Below are 23,355 nucleotides of genomic sequence, written 5' to 3' on the forward strand. Positions count from 1 at the left end.
GCACGGCAAGTCAGTGAATGCATAGCCACAGCCACGGACTGAGGTCACACGGGTTGAAGTGTGCTGACAGCGAGCAACAACCTCCGTTCATCGTCTGTTGTTGCTTGTTCATGACCCAGACGACCAGCTAGGATCAACTTCCCTCATAGGACAACCAATCCGGGTCTCGTCCGTAGATGCCTGCTTTCATGCCCTCTCTGGATGTTGATCGTTCAGTATCCCGTTCCCCTACCATCAGCAAGAAGGGATCGTTTCTTTCCGTTTCTACCTCTCTCAGCCATTCTTTGATACAAGATGCTCTACACTACTCGCCCGATAAAGGAGCTACTCTCGTCTTTACAAAGAAAAATCTCACAGATATTGGAGGGGCGGCGGCAGAGGAGCTGGCTACTATTGGGATGGAACCGCCAGAGGATGAAAGTCGGGTTCAGAGGTGCGTCAATACGTGTTCCTGAGATGATAGAGCTATCTCTTATGTTATTCTGGATAGAATTGCGCTCAATTACAATCGTCTTACAACCATTCCCATGGAATTTGCATTGCTGTCGCGTCTCAGGTATCTCAATCTCAAAGGCAATTGTTTCTCGGTCTTTCCTGACGTTGTGAGTAAGCTTCTCTTCTTTAAGCCCTGTTTTGCTCACGCGTCCTTAGTTAACATTGATGCATTCGCTGGACACTTTGGATATCAGCCACAACAAGATCAAACGGCTGCCTTCACAACCTGGAAATCTCGTCAATCTCAAGGTAAATGTCGACGTTGATTAATTTTTTGAGATCAGTAATCAATGTGATCTCAGGTTCTCTGCCTCACGCGTAACAAGTTGACCAGACTACCGACATATCTTGTCAAGTTCAAGAAGTTGACGTTCCTAGAAGTTGAACGCAACCCTATTGAATGGCCCCCAAAGTCCGTAATGGAACGGATAGATTCCACGGGGAACCCAGAGAGCATGAACAATTGGATAAGAAGCGTGCAACGTTGGGTAGACATTGAGTGCTCTGGTGTTAGCAGAAGCCATGATGACTCCGGGTTTGGCGAGCTCGACAGTTCAAGGATGTAAGTCTCATGGCTTATACGCCTCGTATCGAATAATGAATTGTCTGTAGCGAGGACAGTTATGGTGCTTGGGGTAGCCTTTCTCTCACTGAGAGTGAATTCGACGAAGGTGTCACGCCGCACGCCAGATCGTTCTCAATAGACTCCAATTTCTCGGTCTCATCCATCACCGACTCTGTCGGCAGTCCCGCCTCACAATATGACTCGCGCGACAGGCCCCCACCCTTGCACCTGGGAATACTTCAGTCATATAGTACGGAAACGTCCCCCACACATTCTCTCGAAAGTTACCTTCCGAGTCCCGCAGAATCTGACTCTTTCCCGGCGCAGGACGCACTTGTCGATGGAATGATTGAAAGGCAGCAGCTACACGGTAGAAATGCATCATATGCAGGGGATGATCAGAAACCTGGTCGATCACGTTCCATCGGGAAAAAGAGTATGCCGGATCTACGAACAGCAAAGCTGAACTTCTCGAAGAAGAACCCAGAGTGTGCTGACCGCAGCCCTGCTCCTTTACTCAACGGGAAGGCTATCGCTGTTGACGAGTATCCGTCTCCAATGTCTCAGCGGCAAGACTCGGGCTCCTCGTTAAATTCAGCTTCGCGACATATAAACAAGGCACAGGGCAAGGAAACTGGCCCCCAGACATCGCCTACGCGTGCTGTCCCTTCCATGGCATTCGAACGCAACTCCTACTTCAGACGACTCTCCACACTTCCAACATCCGCATCAAACATACCTACGCCATTGCTCAACCTTATTGACACTGCGCGAAGCATTTTATTCGCAGTTTGTCAAATTTACCACACATTGGAACACTACACTCTCAATGCAGTCGATGACCGTCTGTCGTCAGTACTAAAAAAAGTGCTTCATCCTGCCAGTGCAGACATGATGCAGTTTATTAACTCTCTGGATCGATTTGACGCTTTGAGCCGTAAATCTGTCCCACCAGCTTCTGTATGCAGAGCTGTCATCGAAAGTTGTAGAGATACGGTCGCAGTGTTTGGGAAGACTGTCGGAGTACTATCCCTACAGCTCAAAGTAATCATCAATGCAGATGACGTTCGATACTTGAGGTCTCTAGTATTGACCTTATATGGTGCTGCTGCTGAAATTGCCTTGGCGTGGCAATCAATACTCCCTCAGATCGATTCTATCAAGCTATTGCTACATACCAAACCCTTCCCGTCTGCTTCGCCGCCAAGCAATTTCGGCTCGCTGGTTGGAGGCCCCGACTCACATTCCACTTCTACATCTACATCCATTCCTTCGGATAGCTCAACACAACCGCTTGTATCCTTGAGGTCTACAGCAGGTAGGACACATACCGCCAGGCGGCATGCGGGATCCTTTAGCTCAAAAGATGTGGAAATCGGGAAGGCTCTACCGTCGTATGATGTGCCCCTTCCAACCATGCCGCGGAGCGTCGCTTCTTCATCTACAAAGTCAATATTGCGGGCGCCAAAGCGGCAGGTAACATTATCGCCTATGACTCTTACAGTTCAGTCCCCATCTCCGACGAGTTCAGTAATAGTGTCAGCATCGACTTCATCCACGTCCATCGCAGAGAGTTCGAAAACCAATCATTCTCGGTCAGGGTCCCTGGCATCGTTACAAGCGTCGTCTACATCGTCGTCGCCTGTTTTAACAGCATCTAGAACGACATATACTGAGGCTCAGTCGACTTCGAAGATCCAGGTGGACAAGGAGGCAATCCAGGCAGTGCAGGCCGCGATTGACATAGCTCCCTTTGTCTGGGACATGGTAGAAGGGCATTTGTCAGACATGTTGGAGGTCAGGAGTGACATGCGGGAAAGCCTTACCAAGGCCAGGCTCTCGACCAAGAGTCTCTCGGACATGATCCATGCGTTGAAGGACGGTGATCCATCGGTCGATAAAAGGGCTTTGCGCGAGGAGGCAAATATCTTTGTTAAAGTACGAACTCACCACCTTTTTGTGTGCCTGAGATGATCTGATTTCTTTGTTTTGGCGTAGATTGTTGTTGAAATAATCAGCGCTATCAAACCTTATGGCGGTACAACCTCTAACGACTTCCGCGTCAAGATGAGTCAACTGACGAACGCGACTGAGGAGTTTGCAATACTCCTTCATGTCTCCTCATTCTCACATCCACCGGCTTCCTCGACTTCTCGGTCCTACTCTCCAATGTTGAGTGCACTCGGTTTGTCGGATGAAGTAAAACTCGGACCCGGCCTTTCACGTAGTCGCAGCGCACAGCAGTCGATCAGCATCAGGCCACCAACATCCCCTATACCGGAAGGTTCAAGGAGTGCTCTTCCCAATCAAACTTTCAAAGTACCTGTCATGAGAAGGTTTAGGGATAGAGAGCCTCGACTTGACGGGAATGATCCTGGATGATAACTCACGTTTCTTTCCTTTTTATTCTATTCTTTTCGTCGTTTTGATGTGTATCACTACTACTACCACTCCGCCCATATCACGGTCGATTTAGCTTTCGGGTTCATTCATTATATCTACGTATCGTATAGTCCATAGCAAGTATCGTTTTTTTATTATCATATTTCGCACTGCGTGGAATGTTATTAGACTTTAGAAAAACGTAAAACCGGCGTATCTGAGCACGGTTTGTCCTGAGTACTAGCGCATTTTGACGAAGTATTACTTACACATCTCGCCAGCTCGAGTCGGAGTATTAGCGTCATGATCAACTCCTGATTTTTTCGTTACTTAGAAATTGTATGCGCGTTTGTATTCTTACTCGTAGTAAGTACTTGGTGCGTGGGATTGTCCTTTCCATTCCGGTCAAACGAAGAGAATTCTCTTACAAATGTGTGATCTACAATGAAGATGGAAGCGACGCCACCCGGAGGTTCGCACGACGTCACGCTGAAATGTTTCCGATGCCAATGCTACGTAATCGCGTATCTGGGCAGCCGAGGATCCGAAACTGATGCGTCAAATGCCGTGGCATGGCATCTCTCGAGAAAGCGCAAGTGAGGACTGGGAGCTGCTTCTGGCTGTTATATCGCGACTAACGAATCAACTTGGAGCTAGCTCTTTGGTTGTCAATAAGATTTCCCTACCCAAAGTGAAAGTTATATTTCGCGGTGCCGGGATGGACGGCATGACCACTGCCTCTGATTTCTCCTAAAATGGTATACTTGACTGTCGCCGATGATGGGTGCTCGTGTGATCGGCTTGATTTCCTTGTTCAATCTGGAGCAAGTTCGGAGATTTCCGTCAAGTGGCTGGCAACTAGGGCTACGATCGACGGGGACACCGGGCAATCCGGGGCTACGTTTGTCGTCTGCAAGTTTCAGACGATGTCAGCTCGTCAGATATCAGACCTGAGGGCGATTCGGCGATCTCGAACTTTGGAACGCGATGGAGGTGTTTAGACCGACTTGCACGTTAGCTCAGAGTAATGCACTGGTTTTCCACGTTCACCCCGCGGAGACTTGTTCAACCGAAGTCAGACCTTTATTGTTATTCATTGATCGGGGGAGTCGATGATGATTAACTATGACACCCAAGGAATACGTATGTCCTTTCAATGTGTCAAAGACGGGTCCTACAACGACGAGGGGGGCGTAAAGGTTATTCCTTATCCTGAACAAAGAGTCGTTCATAGCTTTCAAATCCTTCTGAGATGTTCGCTAAAGTAAATCCGAGACTCGTCATCATAACATATCTTGGTGTAGGCGCTCCCTTCAGTCCATTGAGTCCAACCTCGATATCGGCTCGATGTTTCGATGTTACTTTGACAACGATACGAAGCAGGACCTACAAACGGATTCGCGTTGACTCTTTGGAGCTGAGCGCCGAACAGCCGCAGGGACACTATAAAGAAAAGTGTTGAAACCGCCATACTCTGTACTTTTTCTTTCACTCTCCGCTACAGCTTATGGACATGACCAACCCATTCAGTGTCTGGTACGACAACCCCTCCCACCAAGGTGTACGGGGCTCAAACTACGATGAGCCGCCTCCATCTGTCTTTGGCGCACTCCCAGTGTTTTCTCCGAACGCGACCAACTCCCCAATGCTGACCTATACCTTTACTTCGTTCAACCCATCGATCTTGAACTGCACGATTCTTGGACCCGGCAACACGCCGTCCTTCAACGTTTTCACCGACCCAGCCATGCCCGGCTACACCATATTCAAGACCCCCGACGGAAAGAGCTTCGGTCTCCTCGAATGGAGTCAGGCTTCCAAAGTCGAAATTAGGGGAGCGGTGGCTAAGCAGTTAGCTTCCCAATTTCTCAGGCGTTCCACCGACTGCAGGTAAGGCCTTCTTTGTTTATTTCGAAACACAGAAAGCTGATTAGTCAATTCATTTGAAGGTTCCGAGTGATGCAAGTTGGGGGGCAGGATTATATGCTGCTATCAGGCCCCCAGGGAACTGTTACGGTTAGCTGAAAGAACAAACGCCTATCTGCCGCGTCAACTCATCCACTCTTTGTCCTCAGCTCTATCCCGCAGGCGTAAATGCTAATAACAACTCCCGGGTTGCACAGATCAAGTGCAGAGGACCAAATGTCGTCCTTGAGATAGATCAAAATGTCGCTCGAGCAGGGTTCCTCCATGCTTGCATTGTGGCCACCGTCCTTCTCTACAGTGGACATACTATCTAAAACGCCTTTTCTCGCTCCAACAGCTGTCGATATTTATTCATTCCTCACATATACTTGTAATCTTCAGCGCGTTTAATATCTTCCTTCCTTTGTAGCAACCTTTAGATCTGTAGACCGTTATCTAAATGTGTATCCTATAGTTCGAAATGTTTATCTTTCCATTCCTACAAACCCGTATGGGGGTATAACTGCATGGGAAAACATAACCACCGAGATATTCAAAAAACAACAACAAAATTTCATGACATACATCAAGAACTGCTCTTCTTCTTCTTCTTGCGTTTCGGACCATCTTGTTCTACAACAAGGCTCCGCTTTCGTTCGCGAGCAGCGTTGGCTACGACCGAGTTTGATTGGTGAGGATCATCAACGCCAGCAGGTTTCACAAAGGTAGCGGGCAATGCGGTTGCTGTCTTCTCTGATTTAGTGGTGCTGGAGAGAAGGGTGGAAGAAGACAGGTCGGTTCCGACTCCTGAGGAGTCAAAAATGGCTAGTTTGGCCGTGGGCAAAGACTTTGCGATAGATTTTCCAGGTTTCAATTGACCAGCCGATTCGCCAGACTTGGACTTGCTCAACATCGTGAGACGTGTTGTAGTCTTTTTGCCCTTGGTAGATTGAGTAACCTTGCGCTGGACATCATCCGAAACACGTCGTTCCGTTTCCTCATCGCCAGCTTCATTGTGGGGTGCAGTGTTGGCCTCGGTTACTGGCCTGATCTGGGGGCATTGACTCTTTTTCGTATGTGGGAATGGAAGCATTGATAGAAAACAAGAACCTGTTCATGGACTTCTTTGCCCTTTTGGAAAACCCTCCTCCCTTTCAATGGTTTTGAGTCACTGTGGGGGATATCTGCATCGGCGATGCTGTTCCCTTGATCGGGTGCCGGGGGGAATGATGAGAACAGAAAGGGAAGATATGAGGACTCGGAGCTGATAGGTCGACTCCTAAAAACACGATCAATGATCAGTTTGGTATCGTAGTAAACGCTGACTTTGATTGCGCAACGCCCCAAGATTCCCGAACCTCCTTTGCCACCTCCCATTGACCGTCGTCTTCTACGTGTGCCGTTTCTAATAGTACTCCTTCCGACTGTCTGTTTCTGGCATTTTGCATGAACCGGAGGCTTAGAGTTCCCGTACTCAAAGTTTTGCTTGACATGACAAGAAAGACAGTAATATTTGTGTTTGTGTACGTAGTTTGCCAACACTCAGAGGCATGCACGTGTCCAGTACCTCACGATTGAATTTAATTTTTTCGCCATGCGTCCGCGGATCGACATATCGGCACGTGCTTGCAAATTCAAATACCTTACACTTGATTTTGTCACGCTACATAGTAATCTCCCTATTTGGAGGTCCTTTTTGTCTACCAGAAGAGTATCCTGTCGGCTCTGTACGCCCACGACCAAGGCTTGTGGCTATCTGCAAGCATCCGGGACACTTGGAAGGGTGGCTGGAACCTCAAAAATATGTCGCGCGGGAACAACGCGCTTCTAGCTTGTGAGTCCTACATTCTCTGAGGTTATTCTTTCGTTGTTATTAAATATCCACGACCTCATATCACTAGTTGACCAAAAAAAAGCGCTCCTCAACGTTATTAAGGCGGAAATGGCGTTCGGCGCATATGCCATAGTACACGTGCCGGAAATTTCTCCAAAACGCGAATGGCGATATCATAACTCTTGATTTAGCGTGATCCTCCCACCTTCCAGGTCAAGTATGACGTTCTTTATCGCATCAATGAGTCAGAAGATACAGCTTTCGATCCTACCACAACTGATAGCACTGCCAGAATGTCGTTCCCGAAGACCACTCGTGAATACTACTATACCAAGGCAAGTTTCCGACTCCTTCATAGAGCTATTCTCTGATACTCAATCAACCCTCTAGATTGGCTCCTACGAGAATCTGAAATCCCGGGAAGCACCGCTTCAGCCCCCGAAGTCCTTCGAAGTCTTGGTTAAGACTCATGCAGTCTCTCTGCAAGTAAGGAGACAGCAACCTATGCTCGAAACTACTAAAGAATCTAATATCAATAGTTCCGTGACCTGATGGTCTCCAACGGCAAATATCCAGCGCAGTAAGTGACCTTGTTAATGGTACCCGTTTGGCTGTTGACATTCGCAATAGGCTCCCTTCAGAACTTGTACCATGTTCTGATATGGCCGGAGAGATCGTTGCCGTCGGAGAAGACGTCAAGGGTTGGAAGAAAGGCGATCGAGTATGCGCAAACTTTGCCGCAGACCACGTCCATGGTGATCCAACACCTGAAATTCAAGCCACGGGACACGGGGCGTCGGCTCATGGCGTTCTCACCCAATATAAAGTTTTCCGTCCTCACGTAAGATCAGTCACTTCATCCCATGGGAACGGATCATTGAATGTATCACAGTCACTTGTCAGAATCCCTGATCATCTTTCGTTCGAAGAAGCTTCAACTCTCCCGTGAGTATCGACTGTGATCTAAACTCTGAAGGCTGTCTAGAAGTTCCTAGATGTGCTGCCTTGACCGCGTACAACGCGCTCTGGGGTCCGGTCCCTCTCAAACCCGGTGATATAGTTCTCGTTCAAGGGACTGGAGGAGTTTCCATGTGAGTGTTTTGACTCTCAGCACCCGCGTGGACTGAATTTGTGCCCCTCAACCAGCTTCGCGCTTCAGTTCGCAGTCGCTTCTGGTGCTGTTGTCATCGCTACATCCTCTTCGGACGAGAAACTCAAGATTGCACAAAAACTTGGTGCCAAACATCTCATCAACTATAAAAAGAAACCTGAATGGGACAAGGAAGTTCTTGGAATCACGAAGGGTCGGGGTGTGGACCATGTCGTCGAAGTGGGCGGTGCCGGAACACTTGAGAAATCTTTGAACGCTGTTCGATATGGCGGGTGGATCCACACTATCGGGTTCGTTGCCGGGGTAAGCGGTCCTCCCAATGCAACCTGTATCTACTCTGACGAGCCACCCCTGTAGCCTGGAAATGGTCAAGACAATGTGATCCTACAGAGTATCTTCAAAGCCTTGACGATTCGAGGTATTCAAATTGGCTCCGTAGCACAGTATGTCTGCCTTGTTTCTGCACTGAAATTCATTCAAGAGTCTAATGTGTATCCGTTTCGAAATTTAGATTCGAAGCCATGAACAGGATGATCACCGCCAATCCTAACGTTACCCGCCCCGTCATCGACAAGGTCTTCCCGTTCGAGGAAGCAGTCAAAGCGTACGCACATCTCGAGTCTCAGGCTCATGTCGGAAAAGTCGTGATCAAGGTAGACTGAAATAAATGTTATTGTGAAACTTGTATTTGTACATGGTATGAAAGTGATGGAAGTCATCTGCCATAGCATCAAAACGTTGGGAAACCGACGACTTTGAAGGAAAAGAACAGAGTGGAAAGGAAGTTTTGCCATAGTTTTTGCCTTCTTGGTTAATCTGGTTGACGGCGGCCCACCGCATGGGCAGCAACCCCGACTCAGACTTGGCTGCCTACAACTGTCAAGTGAGTAACTGGAGTAATGGAGGATGTAAGGAGGGTCCAGGATGTAAACATAGGGCAATGACGCCACTTCGGTAAACGCGCCTCCAACAGTAGGATTTCCATCCGCAACGAAGTCGCAGAAATTAAGTGTGTATCTGGCTCGGCATACCAGGGCTCCAAGAAATTCAGAGACACATCCGAACGGAACAGAGAAGTGGTAGACAGGTTTTGCGATGAAGGCAAAAAGAGATCTCTAAAGAATGTGGTCCAAATCTAAGATCATGTCGCTTAAAGAGAGGATCGTAAGGATCTTGAGGGGGCGGAACGACTCTGGTTCGGAAGGTCGTGGAATTCCGGCTAGAAATGGCATGAGAGTGACCAAACAACAGCGATTCTGTTTCTCGAAGGGACGGACTCGGGCATTATATAAGGTTGGTGGAAACATCGGCTGTTATTAGACACGGCGGACCCCCCGTGACTGTGAGGGGATCGGAACACAGAAGGGGGGGGAAAGCTCACCGGGAATAAGACAAATTAAAGCCACAGCTCCCACTCGTGAGGTCTAATCTGAGCCTGTGTAGTGAACTGAGTGCATCGGTTTACGAACCGCAGACGTGGCTCTCAAGTCGCATTCGAATGATCAAGAGATTCAAGGAGCTTCGAATCCTTCACCCTGTGGACGGAGTCCACCACACGGAAAACTCCATGGCTCCTCCAAAGCTATCGACTGTTTTGTCCCATCTTCCCGCGAGGCGTGCTTTGAATATTTTCCGAGATAATAAGCGTAATCGAAAGGGTGATCGACCTGCAACAACGAGTCGAAGACGCGTACGTCCATGAACGGCAAGCCAGACCGTAGGCATACAGACCCAATCTAGGGAGATTTTCGAATACGGAGAGTATTTCCAGAGGCAAAAAAGCACGGATAGTATGAATCCCTGAACCTTATAATCAATTTTATACACATTTACACAGGCTCCTGTGCACATGTCCAGTGTCATATAGGCGGTGAGTGACAAAGGAGGCTTGCTGCCGTGGTCCTGAAAAGTGTAGCAGATAGCAAGGTCAATTGCAGAGCATAGCATGTCAGAAGAGAAAGGTACATAAATCCCATGAAATAGCTACCAGGATCATCCCCGGTCTCACTTCCCTCTACTCGATTTAGTATCCGCAGCCTTCAAAACCCTATCAATCTCCTCTCTGATTTCTTTCAAATTCGCTCTTAAAGACTTCGCGTCCTCGAACTTTCTCTGTGCCGTAGCTTCCTCTACGAATGTTTCCAAGAGCGCCTCTTGCTCCAGTAGTGGCTGGAGGACATGAGCCAACTGAGAATCGATGTCAAGAGGGAGAGTATTTGCCCCCTCTGGAGTTGGAGAGGTGGATCCCGGAGTGTTTGATGTGGATGTAGAACGTTTCGGTAACGACTAATGTAAAAAATCAGATTGGGGACGTATAAGAACAACTCTTTCACTCACCTGCAACGGGAACATATTCTTTTGCAAGAAGATACTCGCCCTCGTTGTGATAGCCATTTGTACCCTGTCCTGCGAGCTTCCCTGTTTAACGATACTTCCATCGTTACCTGGTAGCATTCTTATTCGCTTGGCCAAGGCATCGTATTGCGCAAAGGCGTCAAGGAGCCGTTTGCGTGTGGCGGTTGCTTCTTTAGTGACTGTTTGTGGACTGGAATCTTGCCTGTTTACGGCGTTAAGCGGAATTCTGATTCGACACAGAACATCAATGACATACCCGAGGCTCAGCACCATTTCTTGGAAATGAGGCAACGAAGCTTCAATCTCTTTCTCTAGAGCGATAAAGGCCTTGATTTGCAGGACATCAGACCGAAAAGACCCAGTGACATGGAAATGTGGACTGACATCGTATAATCGCACGAAAGTCGGGACTACTACCGTCTCCCGAATATATTGTTGTCGTCTATGAACATTAGATGGAAATGTTTGAGGAAAAGTTCCAAAACGCACAGAAGAATGGGACGACAGTCTCTACATATTCTCACACCCTTCAGAAACTTTTCTTCTTCCTCTTCCCTTGTGTCCTTCCTCTTCTCGTGAGAGGATGCTCTCTTCCTGACACCGTAGTCCACGCCCTCTCCGACTTCCTCTATCCTTCTCGTCTTTGGGTCAACAACAAACAGTGTAGAACACTGAGCTGCTCGTATGGGGTGTTTGACAGGTAGGTTACATATGATCTTTCCACACAGCCGACAATGGTGCTTGCGATTGGATAGAGGGTGAAATGAAGAGCTGTAGCAAATGTGAGGAGAACGACACTAGTAGAATCTCCGGAATTACCTGCAAATAGGACATCTATTCACTTCCGAATCTTCTTGCCACGGTGTTATACGTTGCTCAGAGGCTAGATAATGACTATCAACGAGAACAACGGGACGATCAATTCTTTACTAACCTCTGAGGTCGTTCTTCATATGACCACCGACAACGCCTTTCCATAAAGCGCTTCCACCCGCACTCTTTATGTCGTCCAAGCTCACGTCAAAGATAGAAGATAATCTGCGTTCTAGTACAACGGGCTTCGCGTCCGTGGCTTCGGGGAAATGGAGAGAAATGAGCTTTTCCAGTCGTCTTTCAAGCTTTGTCCTCTCCACCCTTTTCTGCCCGTCATTTTCCGTACCGTGTCTCGCAACACGCCGCATAGCAAGAAACTCGTCTGTCCGGGGTCGATAAGAGCCATGAGGTTGAAAACCCGGCCGATAGGGCGCTCGTTTGAGTGCTGATTTCACCTTGACTGGTACAGAGGGTGATGGTGATAACCTGGTTGGTGAAGAGGGCTGTGAGGACACATTCGAAGAAGTCACCGTTATAGGCGGCGACGATATAATCGACGTAACGCCATTCGTCAAAGTTGAAGCCACGAGTGAGGATGTTCTGGGAGGAGGAGCTAGTTGGATGGGTTTTGGCATCACAAGTTCATGTATTTCTGAATTTGCTGTAGTACCCTGTGGTAAGGGTCGATCATCTATAGCGGTTGCATTGGCTGTTCGTGAAAGTGGCGACGAGCTAGCTGGGACATTCTGGCGCGCAGGTAGAGTCGAATTTTTCGTTGGAGTTTGCGGTTGATTCTTCCGAGGGACGACACGCCTAAAGGTAGAGGACTTCCGAGGCGTACGTAATCCTTCCACGCTTGGCGAAGGTGGTACTGTAGAGCTGGACGCTACGGGTGGTTCAGGGTGCACAATCGCTTCTAGCTCAAGAGGTTTTGGCTCTACTTTCGGTTCTGAAAAACTTTCTACGGACAGCCCGTTTGCCGCGTCCTTGTTAGATTGGGGCGGTTCTGTCATTGTCGCTGGTGCCCAGGAAGGCGTGGTAGAAAACTGTGAAGGTTGGACCAGAAGGACAGGAGCCTGTTGCTTTTCGCTAATAAAGCTCGAAGGCCGTGAGTTCGTGAGAGATACATTCCGAGAATGTCTCTTAGGCTGGATAAGAAACTGGCATGAGATAGGATCTAGAGCAGAAAATGATGGAACGCACCTTGTAAGCCTGGTACGGCACGTTATTTGGTGAATCTGGCTCGTGCATGAGCACACCCTACTTCTCTCGAACCACTAAAGTAATAATCACTGTTTCTAGCAGCTTTCAACAGCAGCAATACGCTCCAGAGCTGAAAACTTCAGCCGATGTCAAGGGCGAGGTGGAGGTGGTTAAGGTCCTAATCATTACGCGGCGGTAAGAATGAGCGCTTGAGCACCGCTTCCATGATCGATTTCCTCGTCATGAACTCAAGAATATAAGGCTATCTCAGACTACAACTATTACGGGGGCACAAGGAAACTCAAGATGACTGTTGTCAGCCTTGAGCAGACTTGTTGAGAACCCCCTCGAAAAAGCGACGGTTGTGATAAAACACACCTATTCAACATCTTCCTTTCCAACCATCATGTCCGCATCGTCTGGGATCACTGTCACTCCAGATCTTGCCCAACAGTTCTCTGCTGCTGTTGATCATGGGAATATCCGGTTCATCAAAGTTTCAATCAGAGACGGTAGGGCCTTCTGTATTTCACTTTATCCAACTGATTAAAGGCAGAGTCCCTGGTTCATGATCTATCTATCCCGATTGGAGGGTCACTCAGAGAAGACCTTAATAAGCTTCAAGACCACAATGTTTTACAGGAAGATGTGCCAGCATACGTCCTCGCCAAACTTGACGATCCTCCATCGGACTGGCTTGCGATTTTTTATGTGCCAGACACCGCGAAAGTCAGAGACAAGGTTTGGTCAATGGCTTTGTGCACATCACTAGTTCCCTCATTTCCCTATACAGATGCTTTATGCGTCAACGCGCGCTTCTCTTCTAAAATCTTTGGGTTCGACGTCCTTCACCGACTCCTTATCTGCAACCTCTAGGTCCGATATAACACCGGATGGATACAAAGCGCACCTCGCCTCTCGAGCTGCACCCAAACCCCTCTCGGCTCGTGAAAAAGAACTAGAGGATGCTCGAGCTGCGGAGCGTGCTGCATCTAATGCTACATATCAAGGGTCCTCTGGCCGAGCCAGCCACCTCGGAGCCGCAGGGAGCAAGGTTGGCATGCCATGGAAAGAAGATGCAGAGAGGGCAATCGAGGAGCTGGCGCAAGGGATGGAAGCTGCCGCGGTGGTTATCGTGAGTACGATCTCCTAGCTGATTTCCATACATTGATATTCGTGCAGAAAGTAGATTTACCAGCAGAAACTTTCGTACTACACTCCAGCACAGAGGTTACGGCTAACCAACTATCATCTGTGATTCCGACGGACGACGCGTCCTATGTCTTCTTTGCTTGGCCCCACCCTCAAGGCTGTTCTCCCAAACGTGAAATCAGTAAGTCTCGGTCGGCCCATACTGGATCAATCTAACCAAATCCGCTAGTATTCATATACTCTTGCCCATCTGACACACCCATCAAACACCGTATGATATACTCCTCTGCAGCAGTTGTATTCTTTCGCGAAGTTCAAGCCAAGATACAAGCCATCTCCGGACCCGATCCTTCAACAGTTTTGAATGCGCGAAAGATAGAAACTTCTGACCCATCGGAGATTAACGAGGAGTTCCTAGTGGCCGAAGTCTTCCGTGGCTCGCCTTCGGTATCCGATCCGTCTGGCGGGGATGGTGGTACTCAGACACCGCCAACTCATATGAGAACACCTTTGGCAACGGGAGAAGACAAGAAATTCGCTAAGCCCAGAGGCCCAGCAAGGCGTAGACCCTGATCCCTAATGGGCCAGACATTGTAATAGCACGCTGCGAGAATATACATCTTTGGGACCCCTTCAGAGGCGCGCAATCACGTGCCTATTATGAGCGGAGATTGAAATTTTTTTTTCTGCTTGTTCTCTGAATTCTCTGTCCGTTGTCGCCGTGTCAACTACTGATGGATGGGAAATGGGAAATGGTGAGTATCACACTGTTTTTTCGCATTAATGATGATCCACCTTTCTACCATACTTTACCACATTCCGACGTTTTCACCGTGTGGAATACTTAATCGATTTCAGCCTTGTCTGACTTTCCACCGTTTCTCCATTTATATTCTCTCTTCAAGCATTCGTTGACGCTCCCGTTACTCTAGGGGATTTGATTCAAGAATCGCCAATAGTACTCGTAATTCCGCCATCAAGTGAGCATCTTTTCCCACTTACCCGCTAGCATCCTTGTATGTTTCATGATGATTTTTTTCGATGGGCGGACACAATTGCACCTTGGCCATACCAAAGTCTCCTCAAGTGTACAACAGCAGGAGGCGGTCAAGCTGTGCTTGCTGAAATGCATCGAGTAACTGATTTTGTATTTTTCTTCCTACTTTACCTTCATCCCTCGACTCACTGCCTTCCGCATGAAATTACTTACTGACACGCTATTTAGGGTCAAGGTTCACCTTCATATCCATCGTGGTCCTTCTACCACGAAGGTTCTGATACACTCGTCGTGTATAGCACTTAACCTTAATAGAATATATTCACAACCAGCTGTTCGACGTTCCCTCAGAATGACCTTTCGTTCGAGTTCAAAGTTGGAAATAGCCCAGTCTGTTTTTGCTTGGGATTCGGTCGGAAAGCTGTGACCCCACATGATATCCACGAGTTCGTACCGGTCAAAAAGCGGGTACGCTCCACTGGATTCTTTCTATAAGCCACAGAGATTGACTCTGGGAAGGAGGTCAGATGGTCCGGCGTTTGACAATGACACACTGGCAGTCCTAGCTAACCCTCAAATGCATATCCTTCTGAGTTCTCCATAGCCCATCGTTCGAATCCTGGCGTCCTGCCTACAATGAACCATGACAAAATTCCTCGTGCTAAATTGTTCCCATTCGGGCCGTCAACTAAGGAAATTAATTGGTTCTGGCCACTGGCGACACTGCCTTTACCTATGTAGCATATATCCTATATATAATTCCTATATATAATGGGACAAAGAGACCTGATTATCAGCGATTATCAGCGATTATCTCCAAAAAATGATCTATGCGACAGGACCAGGGTAAATTAAAGCGGAGATCGAAATTTCCTGCGTGCACGACAATATCCATGTCCCCTCCCTTTGAGCTAATGTAGTATTTTTCAAGTTCCTGTTTATTCCTACTGTTATCTGACATGCATCTATACTTCAACTGTTATTAGATGTAACTTTTATATTCCCACACACTTTTTTGGTAATAATTTGTCATCTCTCACTGTTTCTGTGGTCCCTCTTCTCCCCTTCTCTAACTGTACTATCTTGGTGGGGTTTTCCACAGGTTACAGGTTTTTCTGTGCATGGGACAGGGAGGGAATGGGGTAGGCCACCCTGTACAAAGTCCTGTACACAGTACAAGTCCTCTACCTGCTATTTATGTCACCCACTATACAATATGTACTGATTTGACACAGAATACTTTTCCCATGGGTTTGCACCTGTAAAATGGGATAGAGCATGGCCATACCTGCAGATAGGGAAGTTGGAACAGCACAGGTTGGTGGGTTTTCCTGTGCATGGGATGGGGCTGGAATGGATTAGTCACCCTGTACAAGTCCCATACCCACCATACTTTTTTCCATGGGTAACAGGTAGAACAGGTGTAATTACGCCTCTGACACAGGATATTCACAGAACGGGTCATGTGACATGAATACAGTGGGCCAAGGGACACAAACTTTCCCCCCATGGGTGATTCATGCTGTTCACTACCTGCAGAACTCCTACAGAGTGCAAGTAAGCAGGTGTATAAACATGCAAAAAAACTCGGCACAAAGGGCCGGGTCATAAGCTTGTTATTTATAACGTTATTACGAGGGTGCTGTTTCCCTGGTTTCTTCACTTCAAGCCTTCAATGCAACCTGCATTACCACACGAACTCCTTTCTCTCATATTGGGTGAGCTCCCAGAGCCCAATCTACTTCAATGTGCCCTCGTCTGTCGCGCGTGGAATCCGATATCGCGCTCCCTTGTCTTCCGCACCATCAGCCTTTACTCAGGAAAGCCGGTCGCAGTAAAACGGTTTCTACGCCTGTGCGACAGCCCTTACGAGACATTCTCCACAGCGAACATTCAAGTACTCTCCATCTCCCACTATCTCTCGAAACGTTCAGAAAAGCCAGAGCACTTGCCGCTGAATAGGCTGTTAACATGGCATTCTTCGGACGGTAAACGAACTATCCCGACAATGTTCCACAGGTTACGACGTTTGACATTATTTTGGGTCGATTGGTCCATGCTGGTGGAAGAGGCCAAACGCACGTTATCCGCTGGTTTCAAGGGCGTAACGGACTTGGAGTTGTATAGCAGCACGTTCGCGCAGTATGATGAATTCTCTGCGTTACTGCACTCCTTTCCGGTATTACGCTCGATGGAAATGACGGAATGTAGAGGTCCCTCCCCCGAGTCCGAATGCACATTCACAGAGATGCCTTCGGGTTCCGGAGGACATGCCAGTCTCGAGTATCTCTCCATTTGTCGCATGCGGGATGCCAAACTAATCCAATTGCTCGTTCCGTCCCCTTCATTGCGGAGTTTTATCTGGTGGCATCTGTCGTTCTTGGAGAGCGACCGCGACAAAGAATCATTTAGAGTTTTGTCGATGGTGAACCAGGTGTTACTCTCCGCTAGCTCGACCCTGGAAGAGCTTGGAATATATTTTGGATGTTATTATCAAGCCTCAATTGGACGGTCGGTGTTTGGTGAGTAATTGAACCTGCGGTTGTCTCATGTGATTTTCATTAATTATGAATATTCAGAGTACCTCGACCTGAGTAGATATACCCGTTTACGAAGCATAGGACTCTCTGCTTCTCCCGAATGCATCATGTACTTTCTGAATCGCCTTGCCAGCATAGGTCATCCTGAGCACGACCACAGTCCCCTCAAAGTCCTCAAAATTCCCTCCCTCCCCAGCCTGGATCTTTGCTGGTACATGCTGGACAACGTCTTGCAGAGCTCCTACTTTTCATCTCTCTGCGAGCTTCAGTGTGATTTTCCTTGTTCCTTCAGTCCTGAAGACGTGACCGAGCAGGCCAAAGCGCTGTGGTATGATGCACCAGACAAGCGCTCGACTGCAGAGATAGATTTACAGGAAAGAATGGAGCATTTCAGGATGTACCTACCGAGATGTAACAAACGAGGGATCCTTAAGCTTCGCGTAGAATATTGGTATGTTCCACGGTGGTGAGTGAATTTTTACTTTTACCACTCACATCTAATGAATATGCTTATGGTTACACTCAGGTTGGATGACGTTGATTTCCTGCCGCGATTAACGAGGAGGCAGCGTGTTGTCGCTGCCGTGAGGAGGGCAGTGATGTTTGTGAAGAGATTAGGAAGGAGAGAATAACTGCGTGATGCCACGAACCTTGTAAGATTGATTGTATCCATCGTACCGGACATATTATCTTCCGTAGAAATAGCTCTCTAAGGGTCCTGAACAGAGCAGCCGACCTCTACCTGTTCCCAAGAGTCATATCTGGTCAATGGCCTTGGCCCGAGTTTCCGCGATCTCTACAGATCGGTTAGAACCGATATATAAACAGTGTAGTATACTTCGAAATTACATCTTGCTAGCATGCACGACGACACGAAAAGAAGAGAATAATGTATGCAAACTATACTTATGCCTAGGGTAGAAGGTGCGAAAAGGAATACCCAGACCGACCATATTGGTTAACGAAACAAGGAAGGGAATTACAAGGGAACCAGCAGCCTGTTAGTACATCTGCTTCATTTCCGTCATACTGCTTCCTCCGTTCACAGCGTTTACATTCCCATACAACACCTTAGCCAATGAATCCCCGTCCAGATTCAATATCAGCCCTTGTTCCGTCAGGTACTGAATATACCGTTTCCAACTCTCCGCTCCCTTCCCAGGCTCCTGTGTTCTGCCGGCTTTCAAAGTGTTTACACTTCCTACAACGAAAAGACCTCTTTTCGCCCTCGTCAGTCCCACGTTCAGTCGCCTTCTGTCGGCCAAAAAGCCGATATATCCACCAGCATTATTCCGCACAGTGGAAAAGATGATGACCTCCTTCTGCCTGCCTTCGAAGCCGTCCACCGTCTTGATCTCTATTTGACTCAACTGCATTGCACGATAATCACCCAAGACAGAGCGGAACCGTTGTTCGTACTTGGGATCGGAGTTGAATAGACGCGTGAGCAGTGATATCTGGGCAACGTATGGCGCGATGATTCCGATGTCTTGTCCAGACAGGTCCTGTATACGTAGGTGATAAGAGGCTTTAAAGCTTCGCCTCATATAGGATTGACTCACATCATTGTTCAAAAGTAAATCCTCCACTACAGCAGCCACAATATGAGCTTCCCCCCAATTGACTCTACTCTTAGCTTTGAGGGATTCGTTCCCAGTATGATCCAGAAAGATGACAGGCGGCCGACTGGTAGATATCGCCTCCCGCTCAGAAATCGACACAATGCTTGGAGGTAACAGAGCCGGAGACACGTTGGGAGGAAGAAGTCGAGGGCTTATATACCCGGAGCGGTCAACGGTGCCGTCTTGCAAAGAATAGTTGTAGAATTCGTGAGAGGGGAAGAGGGAGATAGCGGGATGCATACGGTACTGTATGTTTAGCATGATCGATGGGACAACTTGAGGGTCAAGATGAATTTAGTTGACGAATACAGGGAGGATTGGAGATGCCTTACCGCCTTCCTGTGTGAGTCTTTCGAACAGACTTATACCCAGCCCCATTGCTTGAGCTTCAGGACTAACAATGACAGGAGGGAGTTGTTTATGGTCCCCAATCAAGGCAAGGTGCCGAGAGCCTTTCATGATTGGAATCAAAGACGCTGGTTCAGTTGACATCGATGCTTCATCTAGGAATACGACGGGAAAATCGACCAAGTTCAGACTCATCGAGGCGGCAGTTAAGCAAGTGGTGCAAAGCTGCAGGGCATTGAATCAGGAGCAGTTAACATTTGAAATAGAGCACATACGACATCCGCCTCATCCAAAATCTCTTTCCGTATTCTCTGCTCTAACCCGAATAAACGCTTTTTTGTGACAGTGTACACTCTTTCTTTTCTGACTATATCCTCTTGTATTCTCTGCGCACGCTTCACCTCTCGATCTGACGCGGTTCCCATAAACTCTTTCGTCCTTAGCTCAGCCAACATATCACGAACGCCATCCAAATCTTTCTCCTGTGTTTGCTTCCTCCCAAATAAGGACTTGAGCTCCGGATGAAGCGGGTGTTTCTCCATCTTGTAGTCCAAAGTGTGCTCCTGTAAGCCGGGTCGAACTTTGCCTGCAGATGAGGCTCGAAGAGGTCGCAACCCCGCAGTTGCCAATCCTTCCACGAGATTGTCCACGGCCACGTTTGTATATGTGCACACGAGAATCGGTTCTGGCACTTGAAAATGCGATTTGAGTACCTTGATGGTTTCGATGATTGTTTTCGTCTTTCCTGTACCGGGAGGCTTGAAATTTGTGATGAGAAAAGGGTTCGGATATAGAATCGAGAGATGTACCCCTTGCACCAAGCTGATTCTCTCTCCGATCATCATGGCTATAGCCCTCTTTTGCGATTCATTGAGACCATCGAGCGCTGGATCACCTTCGACGACCACTGGATTAGGTTTCGAGTATCGGGCCGCCCACGAATGTATCAACATATTATTTTGAAAGACTCCACTCATATTCGACTTTGGTAGGTCAATTTTGGATGTTTCCTCAACCGAATCTTGAGAATCTAAAGAGCCGTAGTGGTATCCATGGTCTATGACGGACTGGTCAACATAATCTCGGTCGTCGGGACTTTGCAGAGGTCTATGGCTGTGTGGACGTTCGGAGGGTACGAAAGACTGTAGCAATACATCTCGAAGATGCGTACCATGGAGAATATATTGTCGGTTATATCCCTCTGCCATCGACTGTGTTGCCTCCTGAGCCGCTACGTCTTGGTTGAATGCACACACGGCTTCCTTCATCAAGTTGAAAATGTACTGAGACTGCCCAAGGTCGATTCGCCATCCATTCTCTGCTGCATCTAAGTCAACAGGATCGTTGAAAGATACGCTGAGCTGAGAAGTGGTACTAGAGATAATGGAGCCGCGGGTGGGTTCTTCTTGGAGGGGGTCGATACGAGACAAAAGGATTTGATTTCCATTCCTTTGAAATGAGATGACCTTAGCATGAAAAAAATTGTTGACTCGGCTTGAGACTCACAAGAACTTGTGTTCAGGAAGAATTAATCCTGGTCCCAAAAGAAACGAAGCAACGGGACGACCGAAACGCGTCTCCTTCTGCCAATACGCGCTCAGCCCAGTTAGGGTATAACCTTCCTCCTTAAGTTTCGCCAGAGACCATGTGCTCAAACGTTCTCGAAGAACCGATTCTTCTTGTTCTTGCTCAGCGCGTAAAAGCGGTATAAAGCTAGAATTGGAAGTATTAGTGTAACGACGACTTGTCTAGCAAAACCGAACTTAACCGTTCCTGGTAGTTCTGTACCGCATCATAAAAGGGTTCGTGAGGTTCTAAAGTGGATGGTGGTGGTTTGATCCGTCTGACAAATGGAACTTTTTTTTGAGGTTCTTCCACTAAGTCAAGAGTTGAACCCGTAGATACTGTCTTGAAACGATTTTTGAGCCGTATCCTCCAGTCATAGCGATATGTTGTTAAAGGAAGAGAATCTGGGGCAAAGCTACCATTGGGTATAAAGTTTGAGGTCGCGTAAAGGGGCGAAATCGGCTCCGGGGAAATGGCTAATGAACTTGCGGGTCGAGGTAGGGCTCCTTGATGTCTACTGCATCGCTGAGAATGTTTTTCCGAGAGGAGGAAATGACGGATATTACAATTTGAGTGCGAGGTTGGGTTGGAAGGATCGAAAATGGAAAAGAAGGGTAAAATGGAACGACTTCTACCAGCGATGGGGAAGATTTTTCGACGGAAATTTGCTGTTATACAATATGATGCATTTTTGAGGGATGATGAGCCTCTAGTCGATTGAGAGCACGCCAGGGCGAAGTAACGTGGGAGAGAGAGGTTGAAATTGGCGTCCACTGCATTACGCGGTTCATGTATTCACCTTCAATTTGAGCATAAGATAAATAGCCGGGTTCAAAAGAAACAAAACACCACAATAGGAAGAAAATACAGGCAGTAAAAATGAAGTAACTGGTTATCCTAAACCTACTGCTTTCAAAACTGCGGAACGAGCATATGGTATGTAGGACAGTGTGTACCAGGTGTAGGCCAGGTATTGTATTATGACGAAGACTGAAAGAGAGGTTCATGAACAACCAGACGTGAACGTGATAGGCCGATACCGGGCTTACCGATGCAAAGAATCTAGGTCAAGGCAGGCAAGTAAGTATCTGCGAGTTCCTCATCATAGATAGTAAAAGACGCACCCCGTTTCCGATGACAAACGCCCCAACAAAGACAAGTCCGATGGAACCCAGGAAGATTATTGTTGCAACTATTCGCACGGGTTTGAACATCTAGCGAGTGATTGGTGAAAAAAGCGTTTCAATAATACAGCCCTTGATGCGGCTCACCAGCTTCAACTGTTTGAAGAACTACGTGCAAATGTTAGAGCAAGAAGGCACAGTTAACGATAGGAGAACCCACTCCAATCAAGAATCCCGTTCCGAGTAGTGCCACGACGGTAGCCAGAGCATACAGAACTGTAGAAACATAAGAAAATGTTGAGAGGATACGAAAGATGCGAGGCCGTACTAGCAAAGAGAACTATGAAGCTCAGAACCAGCAAGATAGTACCCAACAAACTCAAAAGGAAACCGACTGCAAGGCTGCATACGGAACGTTTGTCAATCGCTAGCGGTTTTCGAGGTGAACTTCGACACACCAAGCAATGAAGCCATATAAACGTTGTTTCCTTGAAAGACCTAAGAATTTGAACGCCGAATCTCCCTCAAAGAACTGCGTTTCAGGTATTCCTGCACCTGCGGTCTCGAGATTAAACCAGCCTTTGTTCGACATGGATGTTTTTAGATATCGGTACAAAGAAGGCTGAAGAGCTGAAGAGGAGAAAGGCCGAGTCGGACAGTGCTGTGCCGTGCCAGCAGCTGAAGTTCTGGTGAAACCCGCAGGAGTCTGCCCACATCAGCAAATACGCGGCGATGTACAGCCACCCGTTCATTGGTAAGACAGTGAAGCAACCTCGAGCTCGAGCTGGAAGTTCAAGGTCAAGTACATACTACTGGCTAGTCCGAAGGCGTTCATCTCGCGTATTCGACGAAACAATATCAGTGATAAAAAGAGTCCAACTCGCCCGCAATTGTCCAAGACGTCCCTTATGATGATGGCTATGGAGAATGCCATGCAGTGACCCCGGGCCTGACATCGTGTATTCGAACATCTCTGATATTGGACATTACTTATGTCCCGTTGAAGTACGATATAAGTATTGAAAGTTGTCGAAGCGGCGACGATGTCATATGGGATTCATCTCTGTCGATGGTACTGCGCGATCCTCCCTATGGATCAGTGCACTGCTTTGGCAGTTTGCTCAGCAAGCCTCTCAACTTCGTGAAGGACCACAGTCTGCGGCGTCTCCCAGTTCTTCATCAGAGGTTCCATGTGCATTGCTTGCACGGCTCCTATGAATGTGTCTCGAAACATCTTGGCCAAGTCTCGCCGAATTGACCATTCTCGATGGCTTCGGTAGAGCTTGATCGTTTTGCCCACAACGGAGAGCAACTCCTCCCTCTTTCTGCGTGTTTCAAATCAT

At 47.8% G+C, this 23,355-nt stretch overlaps 9 protein-coding genes across 10 annotated transcripts; 6 read left to right on the forward strand and 3 right to left on the reverse strand.

The window, feature by feature from the left end:
- The first annotated feature begins 45 nt into the window (after window positions 1–45).
- Window positions 46–3,650, forward strand: E1B28_002507 (uncharacterized protein). The gene is made up of 6 exons (XM_043159429.1): window positions 46–433; window positions 491–602; window positions 652–744; window positions 798–1,057; window positions 1,108–2,998; window positions 3,059–3,650. Exons 1-6 carry the CDS (start codon window positions 177–179, stop codon window positions 3,440–3,442), a joined length of 2,997 nt encoding a protein of 998 aa, XP_043003030.1. The 5' UTR covers window positions 46–176; the 3' UTR covers window positions 3,443–3,650.
- A 1,215-nt stretch (window positions 3,651–4,865) lies between these two features.
- Window positions 4,866–5,682, forward strand: E1B28_002508 (uncharacterized protein; the record flags this gene model as incomplete). Its single annotated transcript, XM_043159430.1, has 3 exons — window positions 4,866–5,332; window positions 5,392–5,458; window positions 5,518–5,682. The coding sequence occupies exons 1-3, from the start codon at window positions 4,950–4,952 to the stop codon at window positions 5,680–5,682; spliced, it is 615 nt and encodes a 204-aa protein (XP_043003031.1). The 5' UTR covers window positions 4,866–4,949.
- Window positions 5,683–5,803: 121 nt separating this feature from the next.
- E1B28_002509 (uncharacterized protein) lies at window positions 5,804–6,853 on the reverse strand. Its single transcript, XM_043159431.1, has 4 exons — window positions 6,674–6,853; window positions 6,458–6,626; window positions 5,933–6,398; window positions 5,804–5,870 (listed from the first exon to the last, which is right to left on the reverse strand). Exons 1-3 carry the CDS (start codon window positions 6,838–6,840, stop codon window positions 5,934–5,936), a joined length of 801 nt encoding a protein of 266 aa, XP_043003032.1. The 5' UTR covers window positions 6,841–6,853; the 3' UTR covers window positions 5,804–5,870; window position 5,933.
- Window positions 6,854–7,033: 180 nt separating this feature from the next.
- On the forward strand, window positions 7,034–9,017 carry E1B28_002510 (uncharacterized protein). The gene is made up of 10 exons (XM_043159432.1): window positions 7,034–7,181; window positions 7,249–7,516; window positions 7,572–7,667; window positions 7,721–7,761; window positions 7,812–8,022; window positions 8,074–8,126; window positions 8,177–8,272; window positions 8,328–8,595; window positions 8,650–8,735; window positions 8,804–9,017. The coding sequence occupies exons 2-10, from the start codon at window positions 7,475–7,477 to the stop codon at window positions 8,952–8,954; spliced, it is 1,044 nt and encodes a 347-aa protein (XP_043003033.1). The 5' UTR covers window positions 7,034–7,181; window positions 7,249–7,474; the 3' UTR covers window positions 8,955–9,017.
- Window positions 9,018–9,193: 176 nt separating this feature from the next.
- On the reverse strand, window positions 9,194–12,860 carry E1B28_002511 (uncharacterized protein). 2 transcript variants are annotated; one of them, XM_043159434.1, is made up of 9 exons: window positions 12,754–12,860; window positions 12,664–12,698; window positions 11,582–12,608; window positions 11,467–11,530; window positions 11,137–11,418; window positions 11,032–11,089; window positions 10,904–10,974; window positions 10,630–10,849; window positions 9,194–10,578 (listed from the first exon to the last, which is right to left on the reverse strand). In XM_043159434.1, the coding sequence occupies exons 3-9, from the start codon at window positions 12,471–12,473 to the stop codon at window positions 10,297–10,299; spliced, it is 1,869 nt and encodes a 622-aa protein (XP_043003035.1). In that variant the 5' UTR covers window positions 12,474–12,608; window positions 12,664–12,698; window positions 12,754–12,860; the 3' UTR covers window positions 9,194–10,296. The 2 variants fall into 2 exon arrangements, with proteins under 2 accessions (XP_043003035.1, XP_043003034.1); XM_043159433.1 differs by having other exon boundaries at window positions 12,664–12,846.
- A 209-nt stretch (window positions 12,861–13,069) lies between these two features.
- On the forward strand, window positions 13,070–14,388 carry E1B28_002512 (uncharacterized protein; the record flags this gene model as incomplete). The annotated part of the gene is made up of 5 exons (XM_043159435.1): window positions 13,070–13,175; window positions 13,220–13,404; window positions 13,457–13,798; window positions 13,846–13,996; window positions 14,045–14,388. The coding sequence occupies 5 exons, from the start codon at window positions 13,070–13,072 to the stop codon at window positions 14,386–14,388; spliced, it is 1,128 nt and encodes a 375-aa protein (XP_043003036.1).
- Window positions 14,389–14,560: 172 nt separating this feature from the next.
- Window positions 14,561–15,378, forward strand: E1B28_002513 (uncharacterized protein; the record flags this gene model as incomplete). The annotated part of the gene is made up of 5 exons (XM_043159436.1): window positions 14,561–14,570; window positions 14,748–14,795; window positions 15,041–15,086; window positions 15,145–15,280; window positions 15,340–15,378. 5 exons carry the CDS (start codon window positions 14,561–14,563, stop codon window positions 15,376–15,378), a joined length of 279 nt encoding a protein of 92 aa, XP_043003037.1.
- Window positions 15,379–16,307: 929 nt separating this feature from the next.
- E1B28_002514 (uncharacterized protein) lies at window positions 16,308–18,146 on the forward strand. Its single transcript, XM_043159437.1, has 3 exons — window positions 16,308–17,334; window positions 17,392–17,818; window positions 17,879–18,146. Exons 1-3 carry the CDS (start codon window positions 16,488–16,490, stop codon window positions 17,982–17,984), a joined length of 1,380 nt encoding a protein of 459 aa, XP_043003038.1. The 5' UTR covers window positions 16,308–16,487; the 3' UTR covers window positions 17,985–18,146.
- Window positions 18,147–18,353: 207 nt separating this feature from the next.
- E1B28_002515 (uncharacterized protein) lies at window positions 18,354–22,604 on the reverse strand (the record flags this gene model as incomplete). The annotated part of the gene is made up of 14 exons (XM_043159438.1): window positions 18,354–18,857; window positions 18,915–19,249; window positions 19,307–19,547; window positions 19,598–20,771; window positions 20,829–21,035; window positions 21,091–21,402; window positions 21,455–21,519; window positions 21,796–21,878; window positions 21,938–21,950; window positions 22,013–22,102; window positions 22,160–22,180; window positions 22,233–22,288; window positions 22,341–22,414; window positions 22,471–22,604. The coding sequence occupies 14 exons, from the start codon at window positions 22,602–22,604 to the stop codon at window positions 18,354–18,356; spliced, it is 3,309 nt and encodes a 1,102-aa protein (XP_043003039.1).
- Between the last annotated feature and the right edge of the window lie 751 nt (window positions 22,605–23,355).

This window comes from Marasmius oreades, chromosome 10 (assembly GCF_018924745.1).
Source record: "Marasmius oreades isolate 03SP1 chromosome 10, whole genome shotgun sequence".
NCBI lineage: Eukaryota > Fungi > Basidiomycota > Agaricomycetes > Agaricales > Marasmiaceae > Marasmius > Marasmius oreades.

Excerpts from the sequence above, each read along its gene's own strand:
- E1B28_002507 (XM_043159429.1), top strand. The coding sequence starts at position 177 with ATGCCTGCTTTCATGCCCTCTCTGGATGTTGATCGTTCAGTATCCCGT. Across the intron at positions 434-490 it reads GATGAAAGTCGGGTTCAGAG|AATTGCGCTCAATTACAATC; the intron begins GTGCGTCAATAC and ends TATTCTGGATAG. Across the intron at positions 745-797 it reads GAAATCTCGTCAATCTCAAG|GTTCTCTGCCTCACGCGTAA; the intron begins GTAAATGTCGAC and ends ATGTGATCTCAG.
- E1B28_002509 (XM_043159431.1), bottom strand. The coding sequence starts at position 6,840 with ATGTCAAGCAAAACTTTGAGTACGGGAACTCTAAGCCTCCGGTTCATG. Across the intron at positions 6,627-6,673 it reads TGGGGCGTTGCGCAATCAAA|GAGTCGACCTATCAGCTCCG; the intron begins GTCAGCGTTTAC and ends TCGTGTTTTTAG. Across the intron at positions 6,399-6,457 it reads GCAAAGAAGTCCATGAACAG|ATCAGGCCAGTAACCGAGGC; the intron begins GTTCTTGTTTTC and ends CAATGCCCCCAG.
- E1B28_002510 (XM_043159432.1), top strand. The coding sequence starts at position 7,475 with ATGTCGTTCCCGAAGACCACTCGTGAATACTACTATACCAAG. Across the intron at positions 7,762-7,811 it reads AACGGCAAATATCCAGCGCA|GCTCCCTTCAGAACTTGTAC; the intron begins GTAAGTGACCTT and ends CATTCGCAATAG. Across the intron at positions 8,736-8,803 it reads CAAATTGGCTCCGTAGCACA|ATTCGAAGCCATGAACAGGA; the intron begins GTATGTCTGCCT and ends TTCGAAATTTAG.
- E1B28_002511 (XM_043159433.1), bottom strand. The coding sequence starts at position 12,711 with ATGCACGAGCCAGATTCACCAAATAACGTGCCGTACCAGGCTTACAAG. Across the intron at positions 11,419-11,466 it reads AATAGATGTCCTATTTGCAG|CTCTTCATTTCACCCTCTAT; the intron begins GTAATTCCGGAG and ends CATTTGCTACAG. Across the intron at positions 11,090-11,136 it reads GACTGTCGTCCCATTCTTCT|ACGACAACAATATATTCGGG; the intron begins GTGCGTTTTGGA and ends TAATGTTCATAG.
- E1B28_002514 (XM_043159437.1), top strand. The coding sequence starts at position 16,488 with ATGCAACCTGCATTACCACACGAACTCCTTTCTCTCATATTGGGTGAG. Across the intron at positions 17,335-17,391 it reads AATTGGACGGTCGGTGTTTG|AGTACCTCGACCTGAGTAGA; the intron begins GTGAGTAATTGA and ends ATGAATATTCAG. Across the intron at positions 17,819-17,878 it reads TATTGGTATGTTCCACGGTG|GTTGGATGACGTTGATTTCC; the intron begins GTGAGTGAATTT and ends GGTTACACTCAG.